A 21,757-nucleotide genomic window follows, 5' to 3' on the forward strand; every position below is an offset into this window, starting at 1 on the left:
TTTGTTTGTTTTTTGTTGCCTAATGTTTTTGTAAGAGAAGGAGGGAGGAAGGGAAAGAGAGGCAGACAACCAGATTTGTTGTATAGCCCAGGCTAACCTCCAACTCACAATCCTCCTGCCTCAGCCTCCCCAGTGCTGGAATTCATGTGTGTGCCAAGACACCCATCGTTGTATAGAATCTTTTTTTTTTTTTTTTTTTTTTTGGTTTTTCGAGGTAGGGTCTCACTCTGGCTCAGGAATTCACTATGTAGTCTCAGGGTAGCCTCGAACTCTCGGCGATCCTCCTACCTCTGCCTCCCAAGTGCTGGTGCGCCACCACGCCCGGCGTTGTATAGAATCTTTACAGCATAAAGCAGCAGTGACTTAATTATGAGCAGATGGTACTACATAAATTATATTTTACTTTTCTCCTATCTACTGTGCTACACTGATTCCAGAGAAACCCATAAGAATCATAACCAAATACATAATTATTAGTAAAATATTGGTGGGGGGAGCTGAAGAGATGGCTCAGTAGTTACTGGATCTTTCTCGAACAGTCTGCCACACATGTAAAGATCAAGGGACATTTTGTTTGCATGGACAAGAAACCCTGGAGTGCCCATACCCACCCCCCCAACACAAGTGTAAATAAATAGACTTTAAAAAGCAGAGTGTGGTGGCGCACACCTTTAATCTCAGCACTCAGGAGGCAGAGGTAGGAGGATTACCATGAGTTCAAGACCATCCTGAGACTACAGTGAATTCCAGGTCAGCCTGGGTTAGAGTGAGACTCTACCTTGAAAAAAACAAAAAAGAAAGAATGAAAAAAAAAAAATGCATGAAACACTCATAGCTCTGACTAGTACTGTGCACTTAGTTCTCTGGCATGCTTTTTTTTTTTTTTTTTTTAATGTATAGGCTCGCTCTATCTCAGGCTGACCTGAAACACTCTGTAGCCCCAACTGGCCTCCTGGGTATAAGTGCTGAGATTAAAGGCATAAACCACAGTGCCCAGCTAATAATATTTTTAAGTCTTGGTCATACTCACTGTTTTTTTCGTGGTACTATGGCATCACATGGTAGGTAAGCACTCTACACTGAACCCACTAGACGGGCCTTGAACTCACTTTATAACCAGACAGGCCTTGAATTTGTGATTCTTCTCCCCAGTATCTGGGATTGCAAGCTTTTGTAAGCAGGCCCAGCCATACCCAGTTTTTTACTATAAAACCAAACAAGATTAGTCAGTCTGTGGAGCTGGAGAGATATTTCAGTGGTTAAGGTGCTTGCCTGCAAAGCCTAACAACCAATTCCCCAGTACCCACGTAAAGCCAGATGAACAAAATGGTGCATGCGTCTGGAGTTTGTTTGCAGTGGTAAGAGGCCCTGGTGTGCCCATTCTCTCCGTGTCTGTCTCTCTGCTTGCAAATAATTTTTTTGTTTATTTTTTAAATTTTTTGTTGTTGTTGTTCATTTTTATTTATTTATTTGAGAGTGACAGAGAAAGAGGCAGATAGAGAGAGGGAGAGAATGGGCGCGTCAGGGCCTCCAGCCACTGCAAACGAACTCCAGACATGTGCACCCCCTTGTGCATCTGGCTAACGTGGGTCCTGAAGAATCGAGCCTCGAACCGGGGTTCTTAGGCTGCACAGGCAAGCACTTAACCGCTAAGCCATCTCTCCAGCCCTAATTTTTTGTTTATTTTTATTTATTTGAGAGCAACAGACAGAGAAAGATGGAGAATGATAGAGAATGGGCACAAATGAATATTTTTTAAAAAGGAGCCAGGCGTGGTGGCGCACACCTTTAATCCCAGCACTTGGGAGGCAGAGGTAGGAGGACTGTGTGCGTTCAAGGCCATCCTGAGACTACATAATGAATTCCTGGTCAGCCTGGGCTAGAGTGAGACCCTGCCTCAAAAATCAAAAACAAACAAACAAAAGATTAGTCAGTGTCTTACTAACGGTTTGAAAAGGAAAGCAGAAATAGAGAGGTAACATTTGGTCTTATTGGCAATAGGACTAGTACAATCTGTTTTGACAATCAGAAGACGATGTTAAATGATTAAGTTCCAAAAATGATATGCGGTGTAACCAGGTGCATGAGTTTGTGAGGGACAAGAATGTGACAATGGAACCTTGGGCCTTGTCAGGGATGACAGGTTAAATTCTCTGAGAAGCAAATGCTGAGACAAGATTAGGAGTAGGAAAATTTTAATGGAGAGTAAGCCCTACAAAAGCTAAGGTAGGACAAAGATGAAGACATAACCAAGTCCTACTAACCTACTGGGGAGTTGTATTAGAGTCTGTCCTGTTTCATGGTAGTGCTCCTTTGTAATTTTGGCTTGATCAGTAGGGCTGCAAGAGTGCAGAATAGCTGAAGGTTGTCAGTTGATCTTCTAGGTAGTCAGCTCATTCTTTCTTTTCTTTTTCTTTTCTTCTTTTTGTTTTTTTGTTTTTCAAGGTAGGGTCTCAGTCTGGCTTAGGCTGACCTGGAATGTAGTGTCAGGGTGGCCTCCTCGAACTCATGGTAATCCTCCTACCTCTGCTTCCCGAGTGCTAGGATTAAAGGTGTGCGCCACCACACCTGGCTAAATCAGCTCTTTCTTGCTGAGTCATCTCCCCAGCAGCACATCTGTCTGCTAAGTGTGTGGGGGAGGGAGGAGCTTAAGAGAATCTTATACAGGTCCTTAAATGGTCAATGCATTGGTCTCTAGATTGTATATGGATTGAGTCAGTTACTGTATCTGAGGATGGTTATTATTAAGAAAATTGGACACTCCCTCCCCCTTCTCCAGTGTTGGATTGTGAGTTTTCATCTTCTCTGGGATTCTACATGACATTGTTCTTACCTGTCAGTACTTATCATTACCATCTGAAAGTATCCATAGATGGCTGAAGAGATGGCTTAGTGGTTAAGGTGCTTGCCTGCAAAGCCAAAGGACCCAGGTTAGATTCCCCAGGACCCACTTAAGCCACAAGGTGGCATTCCCTCCCTCTCTCTGAACTAAATAAAATTATTTTTAAAAATTAAATTAACTAAATGAAGAACTGGGTAAAAGGTGCTTGCTTGCACACAGTGCCCACCTGGTTTCAATTTCCAAGCTACCTATGTAAGCCAGAGATAACTTAATAATTTAAAATTAAACGAGAAAAGCTCAGGCTAAAGAGATGGCTCAAGTCGGGCGTGGTGAGGGAGGCAGAGGTAGGAGGATCACCGAGAGTTCGAGGCCACCATGAGACTACAGAGTGAATTCCAGGTCAGCCTGGGCCAGAGTGAGACCCTACCTCGAAAAACCGAAAAACCAAAAAGAAAAAAAAAAAAAAAGAGATGGCTCAGTGATTAAAGGCACTTGCTTGCAAAGCCTGACAGCCAACATTTGACACCCCAGTACCTATAGTAGTGCATGTGTCTAGAGTTCACTTGCAGTGGAAGGAGGCCCTGATGTGTCTCTCTCTCTCTCTCTCAAGTAAATATATAAAAATACTTAAAAAGGCCAGGCGTGGTGGTATACACCTTCAATTCCAGCACTCAGAAGGCAGAGGTAGGAGGACTGCCACATATTCTGAGTACATAGTGAATTCCAGGTCAGCCTGGGCTCTAGAGAGAGACCCTACCTTTAAGAAGCAAAACCAAGGACTGGAGAGATGGTTTAGTGGTTAAGTACTTGCCTGTGAAGCCTAAGGACCCCAGTTCAAGGCTTGATTCCCCAGGACCCACATTAGCCAGATGCACAAGGGGGCGCACATGTCTGGAGTTTATTTGCAGTGGCTGGAGGCCCTGGCGCGCCCATTCTCTCTCTCTCTCTGTGTCACTTGCAAATAAATAAAAATAAACAAAAAATAACGAAAAAGCAAAAAACCAGACATGGTCATAGGTTTGTAATCCAGTGCTGGGGAGGTGGAGACAGGAGGCTCTCTCAGGCTCCTTGGCCAACCAGTCTAGCCTAATTGGCAAGTTCTAGGCCAATGAGAGATGAGCAACCCTGTATAAAATAGAAAATAGCTGGGTATAGTGGCACACATCCTTAATACCAGCACTTGGGAGGCAGAAGTAGGCGAATTGCTGTGAGTTCGAGGCCACCCTGAGACTACATAGTGAATTCCAGGTCCGCTTGGGCCACAGTGAGACTCTACCTTGAAAAACAAAACAAAACCAAAAAGGAAGGAAGGAAAAGAAAGAAAAGGTGGACAGCATCCCTGAGACATGACACCTGAGGTTGCCCTCTGGCCTACACAAGCATAGGCATGCATACATGTACACACACATAAGCACATGCACAAACACTGTCCAATAAAAAGTGAGAGAAAGAAATGAAGGATTTTGAGGCTAATTAAGGGTGGGCTATGGTCCTCAGTAAGAAGGAAGCAAAGGCTCTAAAATATATGAAAAGAGGAGCCTGGAGGGATGGCTCAGAGTAGTTAAGGCACTTGCCTGCAAAGCCTAATGACCTGTGTTCAATTCCCCAATAGTCACATAAAACCAAGATGCACAAAGTGTCACGTTTCTGGAGCTTGTTTGCAGCAACTGAAGGCCCTGGTGCACCCATTCTGTTTCTCTTCTCTCTCTACTTGCAAATAAATTTTTAAAAAATTAAAATAATATGAGCCAGGCACAGTGGTTGCACACCAAAAAAATTAAAATAAAAACAGAATCAAACATTAGTTCTTTACCTTGAACTAAATCAAAGATATATTTACTCACCTCCATCTTTCAGCCATTTTCACATCAGAAGTCTTGATGTGGCAGGAATCTAGTACCTGATCTCTGAGAGTGAGCACAAGACTGAGATTCTGTAGACTTCTTTCTTCAGTTTTACTTTAGGGTTTTTTTTTTGTTGTTGTTGTTTTTGCTTATTTTTTTGAGAGTGACAGAGAAAGAGACAGAGACTTGACACACCAGGGCCTCCAGCTACTGAAAACTAAATCCAGATGCATGTGCCACCTTGTACATCTGGCTTACATGGGTCCTGGGGAATTGAGCCTTGAATCAGGGTCCTCAGATGTCACAGACAAGCCATCTCTCCAACTTTTTTTTTTTTTTTTTTTTTTTTGAGATAGGATCTCGCTCTAGCCCAGGTTGATCTGGAATTCACTATGTAGTCTCAGAGTGGCCTTGAACTCATGGTGATCCTCCTACTTTTGCCTCCTGAGTGCTGGGATAAAGGTATATGCCACCATGCTTGGCTAGTGTTTTCCTTTATAATTGAGGCAGGTCTTCAACTCCTGATCCTCCTGCGTTCACCTCCTAAGTGCTGGGGCTACAGGTATACACCACCAGACAAAATGAAACCCAGGTTCTTTCTTCTTTTCTCTTTTTTTTGGGGGAAGGGGGTGTTTCAAGGTAGGGTCTTGCTCTAGCCCAGGCTGACCTAGAATTTACTATGCAGTCTCAGTCCGGCCTCAAACTCATAGCAATCCTACCACCTCTGCCTCCCAAGTGCTGGGATTCAAGGTGTGTGCCACAACATCCAGCTCTCTATTTTCTCTTTTTAAAAAATTTATTATTGACAAGTTCCATAATTATGGACAATAAATAACTGTGGTAATTCCCTCCCCCCTCACTTTCCCCTTCACAACTCCACTCATCACATTGCCTCCCACTCTCAGTCAGTTTCTCTTTCATTTTGATGTCATCATCTTTTCCTATTATACTGGTCTTGGGTAGGTAGTGCTAGGCACAAAGGTGTGATAGCATTTTTTTTTTAAAGTCTGCTTTTATTCTGATGTGCTTGCCTTTATAGATGACCTAGTTTCTCTCTACAACTCTCAATACTTTTTCTTTGTTCTGCACATTAGTGTTAACAATGTAATGTGGGAGTTTCTTTACTGGTCCCTTTTTTCTTTTATTCTCTCTTGTATTCTAGGCTATTCATGAAGTTATGAAACACCTGCTTTATGTATACTAGACAAGCACTCTACCAACTGAGACATATTCTTTGACCTTCATAGATGTGTGGGTACACATGTATGTAGGTGGAGTGGAGACCAAAGGTTGACATCAGGGTTCTTCCTGAGTTTTCCATCTTAGTTTTTGAAACAGCATCTTGCTCTGAATCTACAGCTCACCAACTCACCTAAACTAGCTCACTAGCCAGTCCCAGGGATCCTCCCGTCTCTGCTTCTCCTACACTGGGATTACTGGGGTGTGTGACCATGACCAGCTTTTCTATGAGTGGCTAGAGATTCAAACTTAGCTCCTCATGCTTGCATGGCAAGTACTTTAAACCACTGGGCCATCTCTACAGTCTCTCACTGAATTCTTTTTAAATTATTTGTGACAATTTCATACATGTATATAATGTCTTTTGGTCATATGCACTCCCCTATTACCCTTTCTTATTCCACTCCCATTCCTGCTAAACCCTCCCCGCCTTTTTTTTCTTCCCAGTTTTTTGAGGTAGGGTCTTGCTCTAGTGCAGGATGACCTGGAATTCACTATGTAGTCTCAAGGTGGCCTCAGACTCACAGCAATTCTCCCACTTCTGCCTTCCAAATGCTGGGATTAAAGGCATGCACTGCACGCCTGGCTTCTTCCCTGTTTATTTTGTTGGTAGAAATTTATTAGAGTTGAATTACTTTTTCCCCCCTTTCTGATTACATCAGATCTCAAGGATCATCAAGTTTTGAGTTATGTTGGCTGTACGTCACTGATGTCTGCATTGACAAAGGCTTGAGGTTTGGAAAAGACTGAAGAACAGCTTGCAACCTCAAACAAAACACAAAAGCCTCCTGGTGGAAGGTCTAGACAGTGATTGGATACAGTGGGCCAACTTCCACTTTTGGAAAATGAAAACTCTGTATAGAAAAAAAAAAAACTATTTTCTGGCTGGAGTAATGGCTTAGCAGTTACACTTGTCTGCAGAGCTAAAGGACCCAGGTTCGATTCCCCGGAACCCACATAAGCCAGATGTACAAGGTGGCACATGGATATGGAGTTTGTTTGCAGTGGCTGGAGACCCTGGCACACCCATTCTCTGTCTGGCTTTCTCTTTCTCTCAAATAAATAAATAAAAATAACATTAAAAAAACCCAAAAACTATTTTCGCCAAGTGAGGTGGCACATGCCTTTAATCCCAGCACTTGGGAGACAAAGGTAGGAGGATAACTATGAGTTTGAGATGACATAGTGAATTACAGGTCAGCCTGGGCTAGCACAAGATCCTGCTTCATTCAAAACTGTTTTCATGGGGTGGATCTGGCTTAGTTAAGGTGCTTGCCAGCAAAGCCAAAGAACCCAGGTTCCTCAGTAGCCACATAAAGCCTGATTGATGCACAAGGTGGCACATGCATCTGGAGTTCATTTGCAGTGGACAGAGGCATGCCCATCCCATATGCCTTTGTCTCTCTCAAATAATTTTTTTTAAAGCCTATTAGCAGGGTGTAGTGGCACATGCCTTTAATCCCAGAACTCAGGAAGCAGAGGATCACCATGTATTTGAGGCCCGCCTGGAGCTACAGAGTAAGACCCTGACTTGAAAAATTTAATTTAAAAAAAAAAAAACAAACACTACTTTCCACATATTTTGTTTGAGGCAAGACTAAGTTAAATATTTCAACACCATATGTTCAGCATTGGCAGATGTAGGTGGGAAGGAAATCACCATGTTAGAGAATGCTCATATCATACCTCAAGCTGGCTTGTCATGAAATAAAGAGAAACACACAAACATTTGGCCAAAACACCTTTAATGATGAAAGGAAAGATACCAGTATCTCCCATCTTTGCTCTTAACATTTCACTACATTAGGAAGTTCTGGAGGCCATTACTTTAAGTCACCATTTAAGTCAGTCAATAGCAAAACCCTCTTGCCTCCTCCTCAAAACTGTTTCAAATGATCCTATGTTAGTTAAGAGTAAACACTATATCTCATTACAAGACAGAAAAGCAGGGAGGAACCACCTGGAGCTTGTCTCTCAAAGTCTGGAACTCTTAGAACCAGACAAAAGCAAAGACATAAGCTCTGGTCCATTAACAGGCAAAACTGGAAAGAGGTTTTGAGAGGAAGATAAGGAAAATCCAAGGAGCCCAAGAATAAAAGAGGGAGTAATCTACAACTAGAAGCACACTAGTGCTAGGAAATCCCCCATGATGCCTGGTGCACTGTTGCACACTATGTCACTCACTATAAGCCAAAGGAATATTCATGAGAACGTTCACATTCACAAGAATTCAAGTCCCCCTCCCTGATATCAAGTCCCTTTCCTCATCACATAGGTTCCGAGCAATCCCTATGCTTTAACAACATTCCTCAACTCTCCATCATTACTTCATGAATGACTATCACCAACAATGTTCTTCAATGACATAAACTTCACATATCCCAAAATGTCTCATGGGAGACCTTTTGGTAAAAATAACCTGCTTATTCCCCCAAATTTGACAGACTATGATGAATAAGATACCGACCAACCAACACCTCCGCCTTAATGGGACAAATCAAAGATTTACTAGAAAGAGTGTTCCAACAAGCCCTTCATTCCTCCTTATCTCCTGTGGTTGAGCCACTAATTACTAAAACATCTTCACTGCTTCTGGAGCAGAGGGAGGGAGAAGGAATTTAGTTTGTTACTTATTTTCTCTGGCGGGCTTCACAGGCACTGCCTTGGATGTTGGAGGCTGAAATAGGAGGAAGGGTACTATCTTCTCCGAGGCCTCTCTAGATCCTGTTGTTGGTAGAACAGCACTGCCAGAGCCAGGCCTGAAGTAGTGGTGGAGGTGGATCTGCAACTCTGGGTTTGGCAGGTAGGCCACAGGACAGGAAAGCTATGCTAGTTGTGGAAAGGTACAGAATTCACCTCCCACAAGACATGTAAGAAGGCCTAGGACAAGAAGTCCTGCAGAGAGACCTGGTCACCACTAAGGAGTGCCACTGGGCCCTTCAGAGATAGCTGCTGGCTCAGGTGCCAAAAGGAAAGAGAGGAAGAAGAGAGGCACTCCTTTGAGAATGTGAAAGCTGTAGTGTGTACAGAATCTATTTTCTTCAGGTCATTAAAAGGGGCTAAAAGTAGCATAAGGGATCATACCCTTTTACGTCACAATTTCTAAGCTTAGGGACTAGAGAAAAAGCACTACAGATTTACCATGTAAGAATGCAGAGAAAAAGACAACATAAGAGTGCGTAAATCTTGGAGGTCCTACTATGGAACCCTCAGCTGCTGCTCCCTGGGTCAAAAAGTAGCAGAATCAAAAACAAAACAAAACAAAAAACAGGCTTATGGGATCGTGGGATCATCTTTTTGAGGGAAAGGGGAGAGACCTGGAGAAGCGATAGAAGGGGAACAGCCAGGGACCAGGGAAAGAGCCGCAATATTCTGAGGGCCATGGGATGTAAAGGACTGTACCTGGTGGTGAGCCAGCAGCATATGCTTTTTGAGGATAGCACGCTCAAGGAAGCCCTGCCTGCAGAAGACACATGTGAAGAGCGACCCCTCCTTGGGGTGGGTCTTCTGATGCTCCTCCAGAGCTGTCTGGGTGGAAAAGGTCTGGCCACACACTTCACAGGCCTTTCTGCTGCTGCTGCTCTCTCCCGGCTCCTTTCTCATAGCTTCCTGCAAGCTCAGGTCCTCCATCAGGGAAGTGCCAGTGCCTTCCCCTTCTTGGCTGAGTGCTGTTACTGGGGTTGAGCTTCTCTCTAGTTTGGTCCCCTCTTTCATGTCTCCTGTAAAATCAGTGTTTCCTTGCTCCATTGGCTGAGGAAGTTCCAGGCTGTCAGGTGGAAGTGGTGGCAGAGAAGCCGGTTGAGTAGCTTTCTCATTACTGTCGATTTCCTTCCCTGCTGCAGGCGCTGCTACCACTGTTCCCACCTCCTCCTCTGCCCCAGATACCTCTTCTGAGTCACCTCGAACTGATACTGCCTTCTCACCTCCACTCTCTGAGCCCCTTCCTGCTAGGGAATCTTCATCTGTCACATCTTCCTCCTCCTCTTCATCTTCCTCCTCATCCTCAGACAACTCTTCTGCTGATGGCTGCTGGGACTGCTGCTGGGGGCAGCTCCCTGACCCAGGGACTGCACACTGCTCAGAAGCATTCTCCTGGGAAGCCCCATTACCCTCAGGGAGTGTGGTACCACCGTTTGGAATCTGGCCTCCCAGATGCATCCGAACATGTTGCTGCAGAGTGACAGCATTAGTGAACTTCTTCTGGCAGATGGGGCAGGAGTTTTGGGCCCTTGTGGCTGGACTGGTCTTGTGGCCCACAAAATGTGCACGCAGATTGCCTCTGGTGGAGAAGGCTCTGCCACACACTTTACATTTGAATGGTCGCTCTCCTCCATGTTGGCCATAATGCAGGCGTAGGGCGCGAGGGCAGCTCAGTACCCGGAGACAGATGACACACTGGTTAGGTCCAGAAGAGGCTGAGGATGAAGGCGCAGGGGTAGAAGTGGTGGGGGCCCCTGAGGCAGTAGAGGCCACTGCCACCACTCCTTGGCGGTCAATCTTTTCTACCAGCTGCTGTAGCTTTGATGTCTCGGAGGGAGAAGTTCCCAAGGGTTCTAACACATAGGGGAAGGGGAAACTGCCAGTGGACTTGAAGTGGTTGGTAAGCAGTGCCCAGCTTGGTAGTGATGTCACCAGCTTACTTAACTGCATTCGAGTAGCTGTACCACTTTCTGCCACCCCACTAATGGCTGAACCTTCGCTCCCCGGGGGAGTGTTTTCATCAGCTTTATTCTTGGGCTCCACTGCTTTCATGAGCACAAACTTATTGAAGGTAGGGAGCCCAGAAGCCGTGGCTGTGCCTGCACCAGTGGAGAGCAGTGTCAGGCTCTCTGTGGCACTGAGTGCTGTGGTGGAGGCCACCAGGGGCTTGCGGTCAATACCTCCACCTGGTATGGTTGTATCTTCTTCAGCTTTCTCTGGTGGCACAGACATACCATAAGGCAGGCCGCTGCTGGTGATGATGTAGTCTAGGTGTTCTGGAACAGGATGTGGGTTCATTTGCACATGTGGGTACTTCTCCCGATGTCGGTGGAAGTGCACTTTGAGGTTGCCTCGTGTGGTAAAGCGGTTACCACAGACATTGCACTTATAGGGCCTCTCACCCGTGTGGGAACGAAGGTGGATCTGCAGGGCACTGTCACTGCCAAATACTTTGGCACAGAAGCGGCATTTGTGCCTTCCACCAGGCTTTTCCAAGGGACCCATCACTTCCCCATAGCCCAGCTCACCACTTCCATTCTTTGGCTTCAAGAGCCCTGGGGAGGCAGCAGCCTCAAGGCCCCGTCCTGCCCCAAGACACTGTGCTGCTGCCAGTAGTCCTGTGGTGCCTGGGAAAGCCAGATGTGGGGAGGCAATCAGCTGATCTGTGCTGCCAGTCAGGGCGGGGGAAGGGGCAGGGGTGGCCTTGTGGCTTCTCCCAACCCCTCCAGCAGAGAAGGGATGCTGTGATCCAAGTGGGTGGTAAAGGTGGAAGAAAGCCTGTTTAGGTGCTTCTGCCCCTGAGGAAGAGGAAGAGGAGGAGGAAGGTACCAGTGTCTTGCCAGTTTGAACAGGCTTAATGGGGCTGAAGAGGGGCAGTAGGGGTTTGGTGGAGGATGCAGTTCCTGCCCCAGGAAGCTCTGCAGGACTGGCAGGGGCGCCAACTGTCGGCCCTAAGGAGCCCAGCAGCAGCACCTGGCGGCAGATCTGCTCAGTCATCTGCATCTGATGGATCTGGCGCTGCTGTAGCACCCGCAGCTCTTCCAAGATCAGAGGAATGTTCAAGTGGCCACTGCCTATCCCAGGGGGTGGAGGAGGAGGTGGTGGAGGAGGGGGTGCTGCGGTGGATTCTGGAGGCAATGGGGTTGCTCCCAGTTTGGGACTGGCCAAGATCACCCCCCCACCTCCGCCAGCAGCTGTACCTGTGGCAGCGACCAGAAAATGCCCAGAAGATTCTTCTCTCCGCTCTGGTCCCCAAGTGGGATCCGTGAGCCCAGAGGACCCAGAATCTGGAGGGTTGCTGTGTTCTGTGTCCATGACCTGAGGACTACTGTGGCTCTCGGCCCGGGGTTCGGAGGAGGCTGAAGTGGGGTTCTCCTGGCCCCCGACTATCACCATTACTGGAGGGTCGGTGGAACATGCGTTCTGGTGAGCGAGGAATTCTGTCGGGTTAGTGAATTGCGCGCAGCATTTGGCACAGACTTGGGGGTGGTCCTCCACACTGGCATCACCTGGGAAGACAAGGGTAGAGCGTGGGTAGCGCGGTCGGGTTGAGAAACCGAGGCTCTAATTAACACCGAGTCGGTAGCCGCTAGGCGGATGGGGGTGGGGAGATGCCAGAGCTCAGCCCCGGCCCGCTGCAGCCGCAGCCATCTCCGCCGAGGGGAAGGGGGAGGGCACGCGTCCTGCACTCTCCTCGGGCACCCACCCCCATCTCTCCGGCAGGGGAAAGTGGGGACGGGTGTGAGAATCGGGGCCTCCGCACAAAACCTCGCGTTTCCTCCTCATCACCCCAAAGCGTCCCCTCCGCCCCCACCGCTGCCCAAGCCGGGCGCCTACCGCACCTCGGAGCTCCGCAGGCTTCTCACAGGGCCCCCCAAGACGAGAGCTCCTCCCGGCTTCGTGCGCCATGGTGGTGGGGCAGTGGAGGGCCGAATGGGGTGAGACACAATGGGAGTGAGGACCGACAAGGACTGCAGCAGCCTTCGCAGCCCGCGGCCCGACTGCGGAGACGAAGCTCGGCGGAGGCGGGGGCGGGGCGCAGCGGCGGAGGGGGAGGGGAGGCCGAGCGCGGAGGAGGGAGGAGCTGGAGGGCGAAGCGGAGAGGGTGGAGGAGGGGTGGTGGGAAGGAGCTGCAGGGGACCGAGGCTGGAGATGGAGGAGGCGGGGGCGGGGGGCCGGAGGGTTTACACCCAGGCTGTGACAGGTGCGGTGACGCACAGTGGGGGGCGGGGAGCGGGTTCCACCTAGTCTGGCTCTAGACCAAATCCACCCCCTACCCCCACCCAGATGTCTTTGCCCAGGCTGTCTCCAGCCGGTAAGCTCAAGGGACACAGTGGGAAATGTAGCCCGCTAGGCCCAATAGAGCAAGGCGATAGAGTTCTCATTTTTTTCCTTTGCATAAAGGATCTGCTGAACCTGGAAAAACCTGCATTCCAGCGGGTGGTCTGATCTACTCAGAGGTCTGAGGACCAGAGTGCGTGTGTGTGCGTGTGTGCGTGTGTGTGTGTGTGTGTGTGTGTGTGTGTGTGCGCGCGCGCGCGGGGAGAGAGCTCAGAGCACCAACACCTCACCAGCATTCCCCAAAATGATGCCCAGTTTTATCCCACCTCTCTCACTTCTACTCCCATCCTACCCCCATTCCCTCTTCACAAAAGAAATTTCTCTGGGTGAGCGCTTGCAAAGATAGAATTTCCCAGGAAGTCACTTCGGGCTGCCTCACTAAGCCTCTAAGCCCATTTACTGCCGGCGCCTCCCCCCACCTCTTCTCCTCAGAATAATAGCTGAATGAAAGTAGCTCCACAGATCACAGGGCCTACATCTCATTTATAGAGTTCATGCTTATTTAGGAAGCCATCTTCTATTTAGTACACTCTTCTACCATCTTCCTCCTCCAGGCTCCTCATTAGACAAGCACACTGTCCCTAAAATGGACAGTGGCTTAGAAATGTCTGTCTATAAAGGCCCACCCAGCTCCAATCTTCTGGGGAGGGGAGCTCCTTTTGAAAAATGGAGAAAATGCAGTAGGAGCTACCAAGCAGCCTCAGTGTCCAAAGCTCTTACCCCGCCCTAACCAGATTTGAACTCTTAGAAAAAACTGACTCCTTGCTCACCTCCCCAGGGGCTGCCTCCTATTCAGAGTGTAAGTGTGGCTAAGATGCCTCTAGGACCAGGTGCTCTGCATGCCATTCTTCTTTGAAATAAGCTTTAAAGGATCTCCCATTCCTGAAATCCCTTACTTTTTTTAAAATTTTTTATTTTTATTTATTTATTTGAGAGCGACAGAGAGAGAGAGAGAGAGAGAGAATGGGCGCGCCAGGGCCTCCAGCCACTGCAAAGAACTCCAGACGCATGCGCCCCCTTGTGCATCTGGCTAACGTGGATCCTGGGGAATCAAGCCTCGAACCGGGGTCCTTAGGCTTCACAGGCAATCACTTAACCGCTAAACCATCTCTCCAGCCCTGAAATCCCTTATTTTTACATGCAAAAAGTGGTCTCAGGTCTTAGGTTTTGTGGTTTGCTGGGACATCAATAAAACCACACTATTCTCTTTTCTTTAAAATTATTTTATATTAATTATAGCAAATTATTTTCTTTTATCCCTCGCCCCAGCTCCCGTTACCCTGGAGACCCAACTCAGTGGGGTGAAATATACTGTAGCCATGAAGGCCTCCATCCTTGTGGGATAGCAGGTGACTGTGCCTCAGGATATTCCTACCTACTCTGTGGTTCATATACTCTTTCCGTCCTCTCTTCCACAATGTTTTTCTTTCAAATTCTTAGACAAAAGCAAATCTGCTTACTAATTAGATGAAAGTTGTTTATTTTTACATAAATAATTGCATCTTGTCTGGCATGGTGGCACAGAGTCACTTCAACATTTTTCCAAGTTGATCAACTTTTTGCTTTTATGATCATCAATGATAAGAACCCCTCATTGCATGAATTCATAGTACAAAATATTTAGGGCCATTTCAGAAATTGATAGAAATTTCTGTCCTTAAACCCAAACCAAAATTAATTGAATGATTTCATATGAAACTTAAATTGGCAACTCAAATAGCAACTTTAAAAATCAAATATTCTAATCTAATACAATCCAAAGATGTACTAATCTGATACTAGATGCTGAGGAGTGATGGTAGATAAACATTGTCTTTGTTTTCTGTAATTAAACCATTATGTTTCCATAAGTACAGAAAACCGTGTACAGTAAAAATACTGTTATCCCATACTATATCTTAAATCTGAGTAGTCTCTTCCTCCCTTCCTTCCTTCCTCTCTCCTTTTCTCCCTCTTTCCCTCCCTCCCTCCTTCCTTCCTTCCTTTTTTTTTAAATATGTTTTGTTCATTTTTATTTATTTATTTGAGAGTGACAGAGAACAGAGAGAGGGAGACAGATAGAGAGAGTGGGCACGCCAGGGCTTCCAGCCACTGCAAACGAACTCCAGATGCGTGCGCCCCCTTGTGCATCTGGCTAACGTGGGTCCTGGGGAATCGAGCCTCGAACCGGGGTCCTTAGGCTTCACAGGCAAGCGCTTAACCGCTAAGCCATCTCTCCAGCCCCCTTCCTTTCTTTTTAAACTATGTAATTCTAGCCTGGCCTAGAACTCACAGAGATCCTCCTATCTCTGCTTCCTGAGTGCTGGGATTAAAGGAGTGTACCACCACCCCAACTGTTTTTTTTATTTATTTATTTTTGGTGTATGTGTTTCTCAAGGTAGGGTCTTGCTGTAGCCCATGCTGACCTGCAATTCAGTCTTGGGAGATGGCCCAGGGGTAAAAGGCACTTGCTGGTAAAGTCTGCTTCAGGCCTGGCTTTGATTCCCCAGTACCCACATAAAGACAGATAGATGCTCAATGTAGTGCATGCATCTGGAGTGGTACACACACACTTACTCTCTCAAGTAAATAAAACATAATTAAGAAACAAAAAAGACCTGGGCTTGGTGGTGCATGCTTTTAATCTCAGCACTTGGAGGCTGAGGTAAGAGGGTCACCATGAATTCAAGGCCAGCCTGAGATTACACAATGAATTCCAGATCAGCCTGGCCTACAGCAAGACCCTACCTCAAAAATCAAACAACAAAAACAAACAGAGTATGTGGGACTTTTAAATTTTTTTAAAGATTTTATTTTTATATGTTTATTTGAGACAGAGAGAGGGAGAGAGAGGGAGAATGGGCACACCATGGCCTGTAGCCACTGTAAACGAACTCCAGATGCATGTGCCTCCATGTGCATATGGCTTACGTGGGACCTGGAGAATTGAACTGGGGTTCTTAGGCTTTACAGGCAAATGCCTTAACTGCTAAGCCATCTCTCCAGCCCTATGTGGGACTTTTTATTTTTATTTATTTATTTTTTTAATTTTTTATTTATTTATTTGAGAGCGACAGACACAGAGAGAAAGACAGGTAGAGGGAGAGAGAGAGAATGGGCGCACCAGGGCTTCCAGCCTCTGCAAATGAACTCCAGATGCGTGCGCCCCCTGGTGCATCTGGCTAACGTGGGACCTGGGGAACCGAGCCTCGAACCAGGGTCCTTAGACTTCACAGGCAAGCGCTTAACCGCTAAACCATCTCTCCAGCCCGTATGTGGGACTTTTTAAAGTAAAGTATAGATTAGGTAGTCCTGGTGTGGTTACGCACACCTTTAATGCCAGCACTCGGAAGGCAGAGGTAGGAGGATCACTGTGAATTTGAGGCTAGCCTGAGACTATGGAGAATTCCAGGTCAGCCTAGGCTAGAGTGAAACCATACTTCAAAAAAAAAAAGAAAAAAAGGAAGCAACATCCATCCGAGCTGAGTGTGGTGTTACAAGCCTCTAATCCCAGCACTTGGGAGGCAGAGGAGAATTGCCATGAGTTGAAGGCTACCCAGAGAATACATAGTGAATTCCAGGTCAGCCTGTGCTAGAGTGAAACACCCTACCTGGGAAAAAAAAAATACAAATATATATCTCTCTATTATTTGATTTTAGTAAATTTTAAAAAATATTTTTAAAATTTATTTATTTATTTATTTGAAAGAGGGAGATATAGAGAAAGATAATGGGAGCACAAGGGCCTCTAGCCAATGCAAATGAACTCTAGACGCATGTGCCACCTTGTGCATCTGGCTTACGTGGGCCTAGGGAATCAAACCTGGGTCCTTTGGCTTTGTAAGCAAGTGACTTAATTGCTAAGCCATTTCTCCAACCCTGAAGTTTGTGAATAATATGGATTAGAGAATTTATATTGTCAATAATACACACATACTAAAACAGAATTGTTTTTCAAGGTAGGGTCTTACTCTAGCCCAGGCTGACCTGGAAATCACTATATAGTCTCAGACTGGCCTTGAACTCACAGATATCCTCCTACCTCTGCCTCCCGAGTGCTGGGATTAAAGGTGTGCACCACCACACTGGGTAAGGATCCAAGTTTTTGTTATTCTTGTTATTTGTTTGTTGGATTTTTGTTGTTGTTGTTTTTGTTTTTCAAGGTAGGGTTTCACTCTAGCCAGGCTGATCTTGAATTCACTACAGAGTCTCAGGGTGGCCTTGAACTCAAAGCAATCCTCCTACCTGTACCTCTTGAGTGCTGGGATTAAAGGCATGTGTCACTACACCCAGCTTTGTTGGATTTCTTTTTTTAAAAAATTATTATTTATATATTTATTTGAGGGAGAGAAAAAGGCAGAGTGAGTATAGGTGTTCTAGGGCCTCCTGCCACTGCAAACGAACTTCAGATGCATGCACCACTTTATGCACCTCACTTTACGTGTGTTCTGGGAAATCAAACCTGAGTCCTCAGGCTTTGCAGGCAAGTGCCCTAACTGCTGAGCCATCTCTCCAGCCCCATCTTAATTTCTGAGTACCAGTGTTGGTTAATACCATTGGTATATGTCTAGGTTAAGGAATCTTTTGTTTTTTGGGAGGGAAGAGAGCTGATACAACCTAATTAAAGTATTCATAAGAAACCATTTTACTTTTTTTTGTTCTTTCTAGGTAGGGTCTAGCTGTAGCCTAGGCTGACCTGGAATTTACTATGTAATCTTAGGGTGGCCTAGAACTCATGGTGATCCTCCTACCTCTGCTTCCGGAGTGCTGAGATTAAAGACATGTGCCACTACACCCAGCCCATTTTACTTTTAACTTCACTTTTGTCTTTATAAATTGAAACCAACTTACTGTATTGTTTTGAGACTTCAGGTACTCTTAAGGCTATTAGTTTTGTGGATCTCAGCTCTGAAACATTGGCTCTGTTCTTCTAGACCTGACACAAATGAAGATGAAGGCATCTATTTCAATTACCTCAAATCACAGGTTCATGCAGTGTGGTTATTTTTACAGTAAGGAAATTGGAGCTTAGAGAGATTAAGTGACTTTTTCATGTTCACATAGTAATTCAGTGAAGCAGCATTCACCATTTTGACTCCTATTCAGTGCTTTCTCAAGCACACCAAAACTGTGTGGCTTCCCTGATCTAGAGAAAGGGCCTTGTGTGGCTCCTACCTGCCATTTGCTCTCTGCCCTCAGTAAGAGAGGGAGTCTGATGGAGACTTTCTGCAGAGCATTTGTTAATTAGTATTGAACATTTGATATCCAGTTGCCCTTGTGTCAAGTCTCAGGCAGAAAAGAAATTCTTTTCTTTTCATCTTCTCCTGTGAAACACTGTGTCCTTTCTTGCTGTTTAATAAAAAGTGCTTTCTGAAACGTAATTTGATCTGCACTTCTTTTTAAAAGTAAATTTAGTCCCTGGTGAAGGGTGATGGATCAACAGTCACCTGTAAGAGGAACCATTCAGTTCTCAGCACTTTTTATACTCTTTTTTTTTTTGCTTTTTTTTTCTTTCTTTTTTGAGGTAGGGTCTCGCTCTCTTCCAGGCTCACACACACTGTGAGTTCCAAGCTGGCCTTGAACTCACAATGGTCTTCCCACCTGTACCTCACAAGTGTTAGAATTAAAGGTATGTGCCACCATGCCAGGCTTTTCAGTACCCTGAAAAAAAAGGGGGCAGGATTCTTATGCAGACACAAGTCATAAACACAGGAACAAACTATGCTGGTAACGGTGTATTTAGATAGTGGATAAGGTGAGGTAAACTATCCTAGGCTATGTACAAAGTCTGTACATGCTTGTTTAAATTTACAAAGACAGAATATTCTCTCTCCCTTACTTCTCATAAGCTATGGGCTTCCCCATTTCTGAGAATCTTAGTCACCTAATAAAATCTTTTAAACCTTAAAAAAAAGTAAAAATTGGAAAAAAATACAAAGAGCTAACATGGAAAAGAAAAAGGAAATCAGATGGCTTCCCTCTGGTGGCCATACAACTACTGTTTTAGGCTTGGGAGAGAATACTTAGGGAGGACAAAGAGAACAGGTGCCTCCTGTGCAGAAGAGTTTTCTTTCTTTAATCTACTTTATTTATTTGAGGTGGGGGGAGGGAGGGAGGGAGGTAGAATGGGCACGCCAGGGCCTTCAGCCACTGTAAACGAACTCCAGATGCATGCACCACCTTGTACTTCTGGCTTATGTGGGTCCTGGGGAATTGAACCTGGGTCCTTTGGCTTTGCAGGCAGGCACTTTAACCACTAAACCATCTCTCCAGCCCCTGCAGTAGAGTTTTGAGCACAGGCTCTCAGGCTTTCTTTCTTCCTCTCTCTTTTACCTTCTTTCTTTCTTTTCTTCCCTTCCTTCCTTCCTTTCTTTTATCTTTTTTCCTTTTTTTTTTAACAATAATAAAGGGCTGAAGAGCTCAGCAGTCAGAGGTACTTGCTTACAAAGCCTGCCAGCCCAAGTTCTAGTACACAGCACCCACGTAAAGTTGTGTATGCATCTGACATTTGCAGTTTCTTTTTTGTTTTTGGAGGTAGGGTCTTGCTTTAACCCAGGCTGCTTGGAATTTACTATGTAGCCTCTCAGAGTGGTTTCAAGCTCACAGCTATCCTCCTACCTCAGCCTCCTGAGTATTGGAATTAAATGTGTGCACTACCATGCTTGGTTTCTTTATTTTTTACTTAAAAATAAGCTCGTCTTCAACTCTATTTTTATTGTTATTTATTTATTTGACAGCAACAGACAGAGAAAGAGATAGAGAGAAATAGAGAGAATGGGCATACCAGGGCCTCCAGCCACTGCAAATGAACTCCAGATGTGTGTGCCCCCTTGTGCATCTGGCTAACATGGGTCCTGGGGAATTAAGCCTCAAACCTGGGTCCTTAGGCTTCTCAGACAAGCACTTAACCACTAAGTCATCTCTCCAGCCCAGCATCTTTCTTTTTTGAAGTAGGGAATTATTCTAGCCCAGGCTGACCTGGAACTCAGTGATCCTCCTACCTTCGCCTCCCAGGTGTGCACAGCTATGCCTGGCTATTTTATGACATGTACATCTAGTGCTAAATAAGAAAAAAAAAATATTTGTTTCCAGGCTACAAGTATTTTAGGTCAAACATTAAAAGGGGTACTAATAGACATTTTTTTTTCTGAAATCAAAGGACACATCACAACATGGAGTACATACTGTTCTGACCTTCTCACTGAGCAGTGATTAAGACCTGAGTTAATGTCCCAGCTTTAGAACTTTTCCATCATTAACAAAACCTTTAAAAAAATTTTTATTTTAATTTCTTAGGGAGAGAGAGAGAAAGAGAAAGGGAATGGGTACACCAGGGCCCACAGCCACTGCAAACGAACACCATGTGCAGCTGGCCTGCGTGGGTTCTGGGGAATTGAACCTGGCTCCTTAGGCTTCGCAGGCTAAGCCATTTCTTCAGTCTGACCTTTCTCATCTTTGAGGTCTAATATAAGGCTTGGATTTTTCTTATTTAAAAATGGAGGGGCTGGAGAGATGGCTTAGCAGTTAAGCACATGCCTGTGAAGCCTAAGAACCCGGGTTTGAGGCTCAATTCCTCAGGATCCACATTAGCCAAATGTACAAGGAGGTGCACACGTCTGGAGTTCTTTGCAGTGGCTGGAGGCCCTGGCACACCCATTCTCTCTTTCTTTCTCTCTGCCTCATTCTCTCTTTTTCTGTTGCTCTTAAATAAATAAAACACAAAAATTTAAAAATGGACATGTGCCAGGCCCATTCTAGGGGTGGTGGACACCTTTAATCCCAGCACTCAGGAGGCAGAGGTAGGAGGATCACTGTGATCTTAAGGCTACCCTGAGACTACATAGTAGATTACAGGTCAGCCTGGGCTAGAGTGAAACCTTACCAGAGAGAGAGGGAGAGAAAGAAAGAGAGAGAGAATGGGTGCACCAGGGCCTCTAGCTACTGCAAACAAACTCCAGACGTATGTGCCACCTGGTGCATCTGGCTTATGAGGGACCTACAGAGTCAAAACTGGGTCTTTGGGCTTCACAGGCAAGCACCTTAACTGCTAAACCATCTCTCCAGTCCAACACTTTTCTTAATGGTCATACCAATATGTTAATGCTACTCTCACTTTTGGTTAGAAAAGTTTCTCTTTTCAGATGGTGGTCACCGCTGGGATGACTCAAAAGGCATTGTTGTGCTGAGAAGTGACAGAGGAGTGTTCAGCACTGAGACATCTCTGTCACACCTTCCAAGGCTCAGGGTCCATTGCAGAAGACATGGCAGAAAGAATGTAATAGCCAAACGAAGAATAGGACTGCTTACAATGCAATCTTCCAGACACCAAATGTTCTGGATATCCATGACCTCACAGTGCCTGGTTCTACCTACACAAGAACCTCATCGTAGGAGGAAAAGATAACATCAAAATAAAAGAGACTAATTGAAAAGGAATATGATGGAGAGTATATTTGTGAGGGAGAAGGTGGGAGGAGATAATTATCATGGTTTGTTATCTAAAATTATGGAAGTTGTCAATTAAAAAAAAAGGGGGTTGGAGAGATGGTTTAGTGGTTAAGACATTTGCCTGCGAAGCCCAACGACCCAGGTTTAATTCCCCAGTACCCACATAAGCCAGATGCACAGGTGGCACATGCATCAGGAGTTCATTTGGAATGGCTAGAGGCCCTGTCACACCCATTCTCTCTCTATCTGTTTCTTTCTCTCTCTCAAATCAATAAATATTTTTATTTTTTTTTAATTTATTTATTTGAGAGCAACAAGCAGAGAAAGAAAGAGGCAGAGAGAGAGAGAAGGGTCGTGCCAGGGC

At 45.7% G+C, this 21,757-nt stretch overlaps 1 protein-coding gene across 2 annotated transcripts in view; it reads right to left on the bottom strand.

Moving 5' to 3' along the window:
* Positions 1-7,653: 7,653 nt before the first annotated feature.
* Sall2 (spalt like transcription factor 2) overlaps positions 7,654-21,757 on the bottom strand; it is a 31,555-nt gene continuing 17,451 nt past the window's right edge. Inside the window, exons 1-2 of one of the 2 annotated variants that reach the window (XM_004672377.2) lie at positions 12,468-12,654; positions 7,654-12,134 (exon numbers count right to left, since the gene is read on the bottom strand). In XM_004672377.2, coding sequence (XP_004672434.1) covers positions 9,199-12,134; positions 12,468-12,534 — 3,003 coding nt within the window. In that variant the 5' untranslated portion in view covers positions 12,535-12,654 and the 3' untranslated portion in view covers positions 7,654-9,198. Of the gene's footprint in view, positions 12,135-12,467; positions 12,655-21,757 lie in introns of those variants that run through there. The other variant, XM_004672376.2, reaches the window with a different exon arrangement.

The sequence above is a fragment of the Jaculus jaculus genome, chromosome 8 (genome assembly GCF_020740685.1).
Source record: "Jaculus jaculus isolate mJacJac1 chromosome 8, mJacJac1.mat.Y.cur, whole genome shotgun sequence".
Lineage (NCBI taxonomy): Eukaryota > Metazoa > Chordata > Mammalia > Rodentia > Dipodidae > Jaculus > Jaculus jaculus.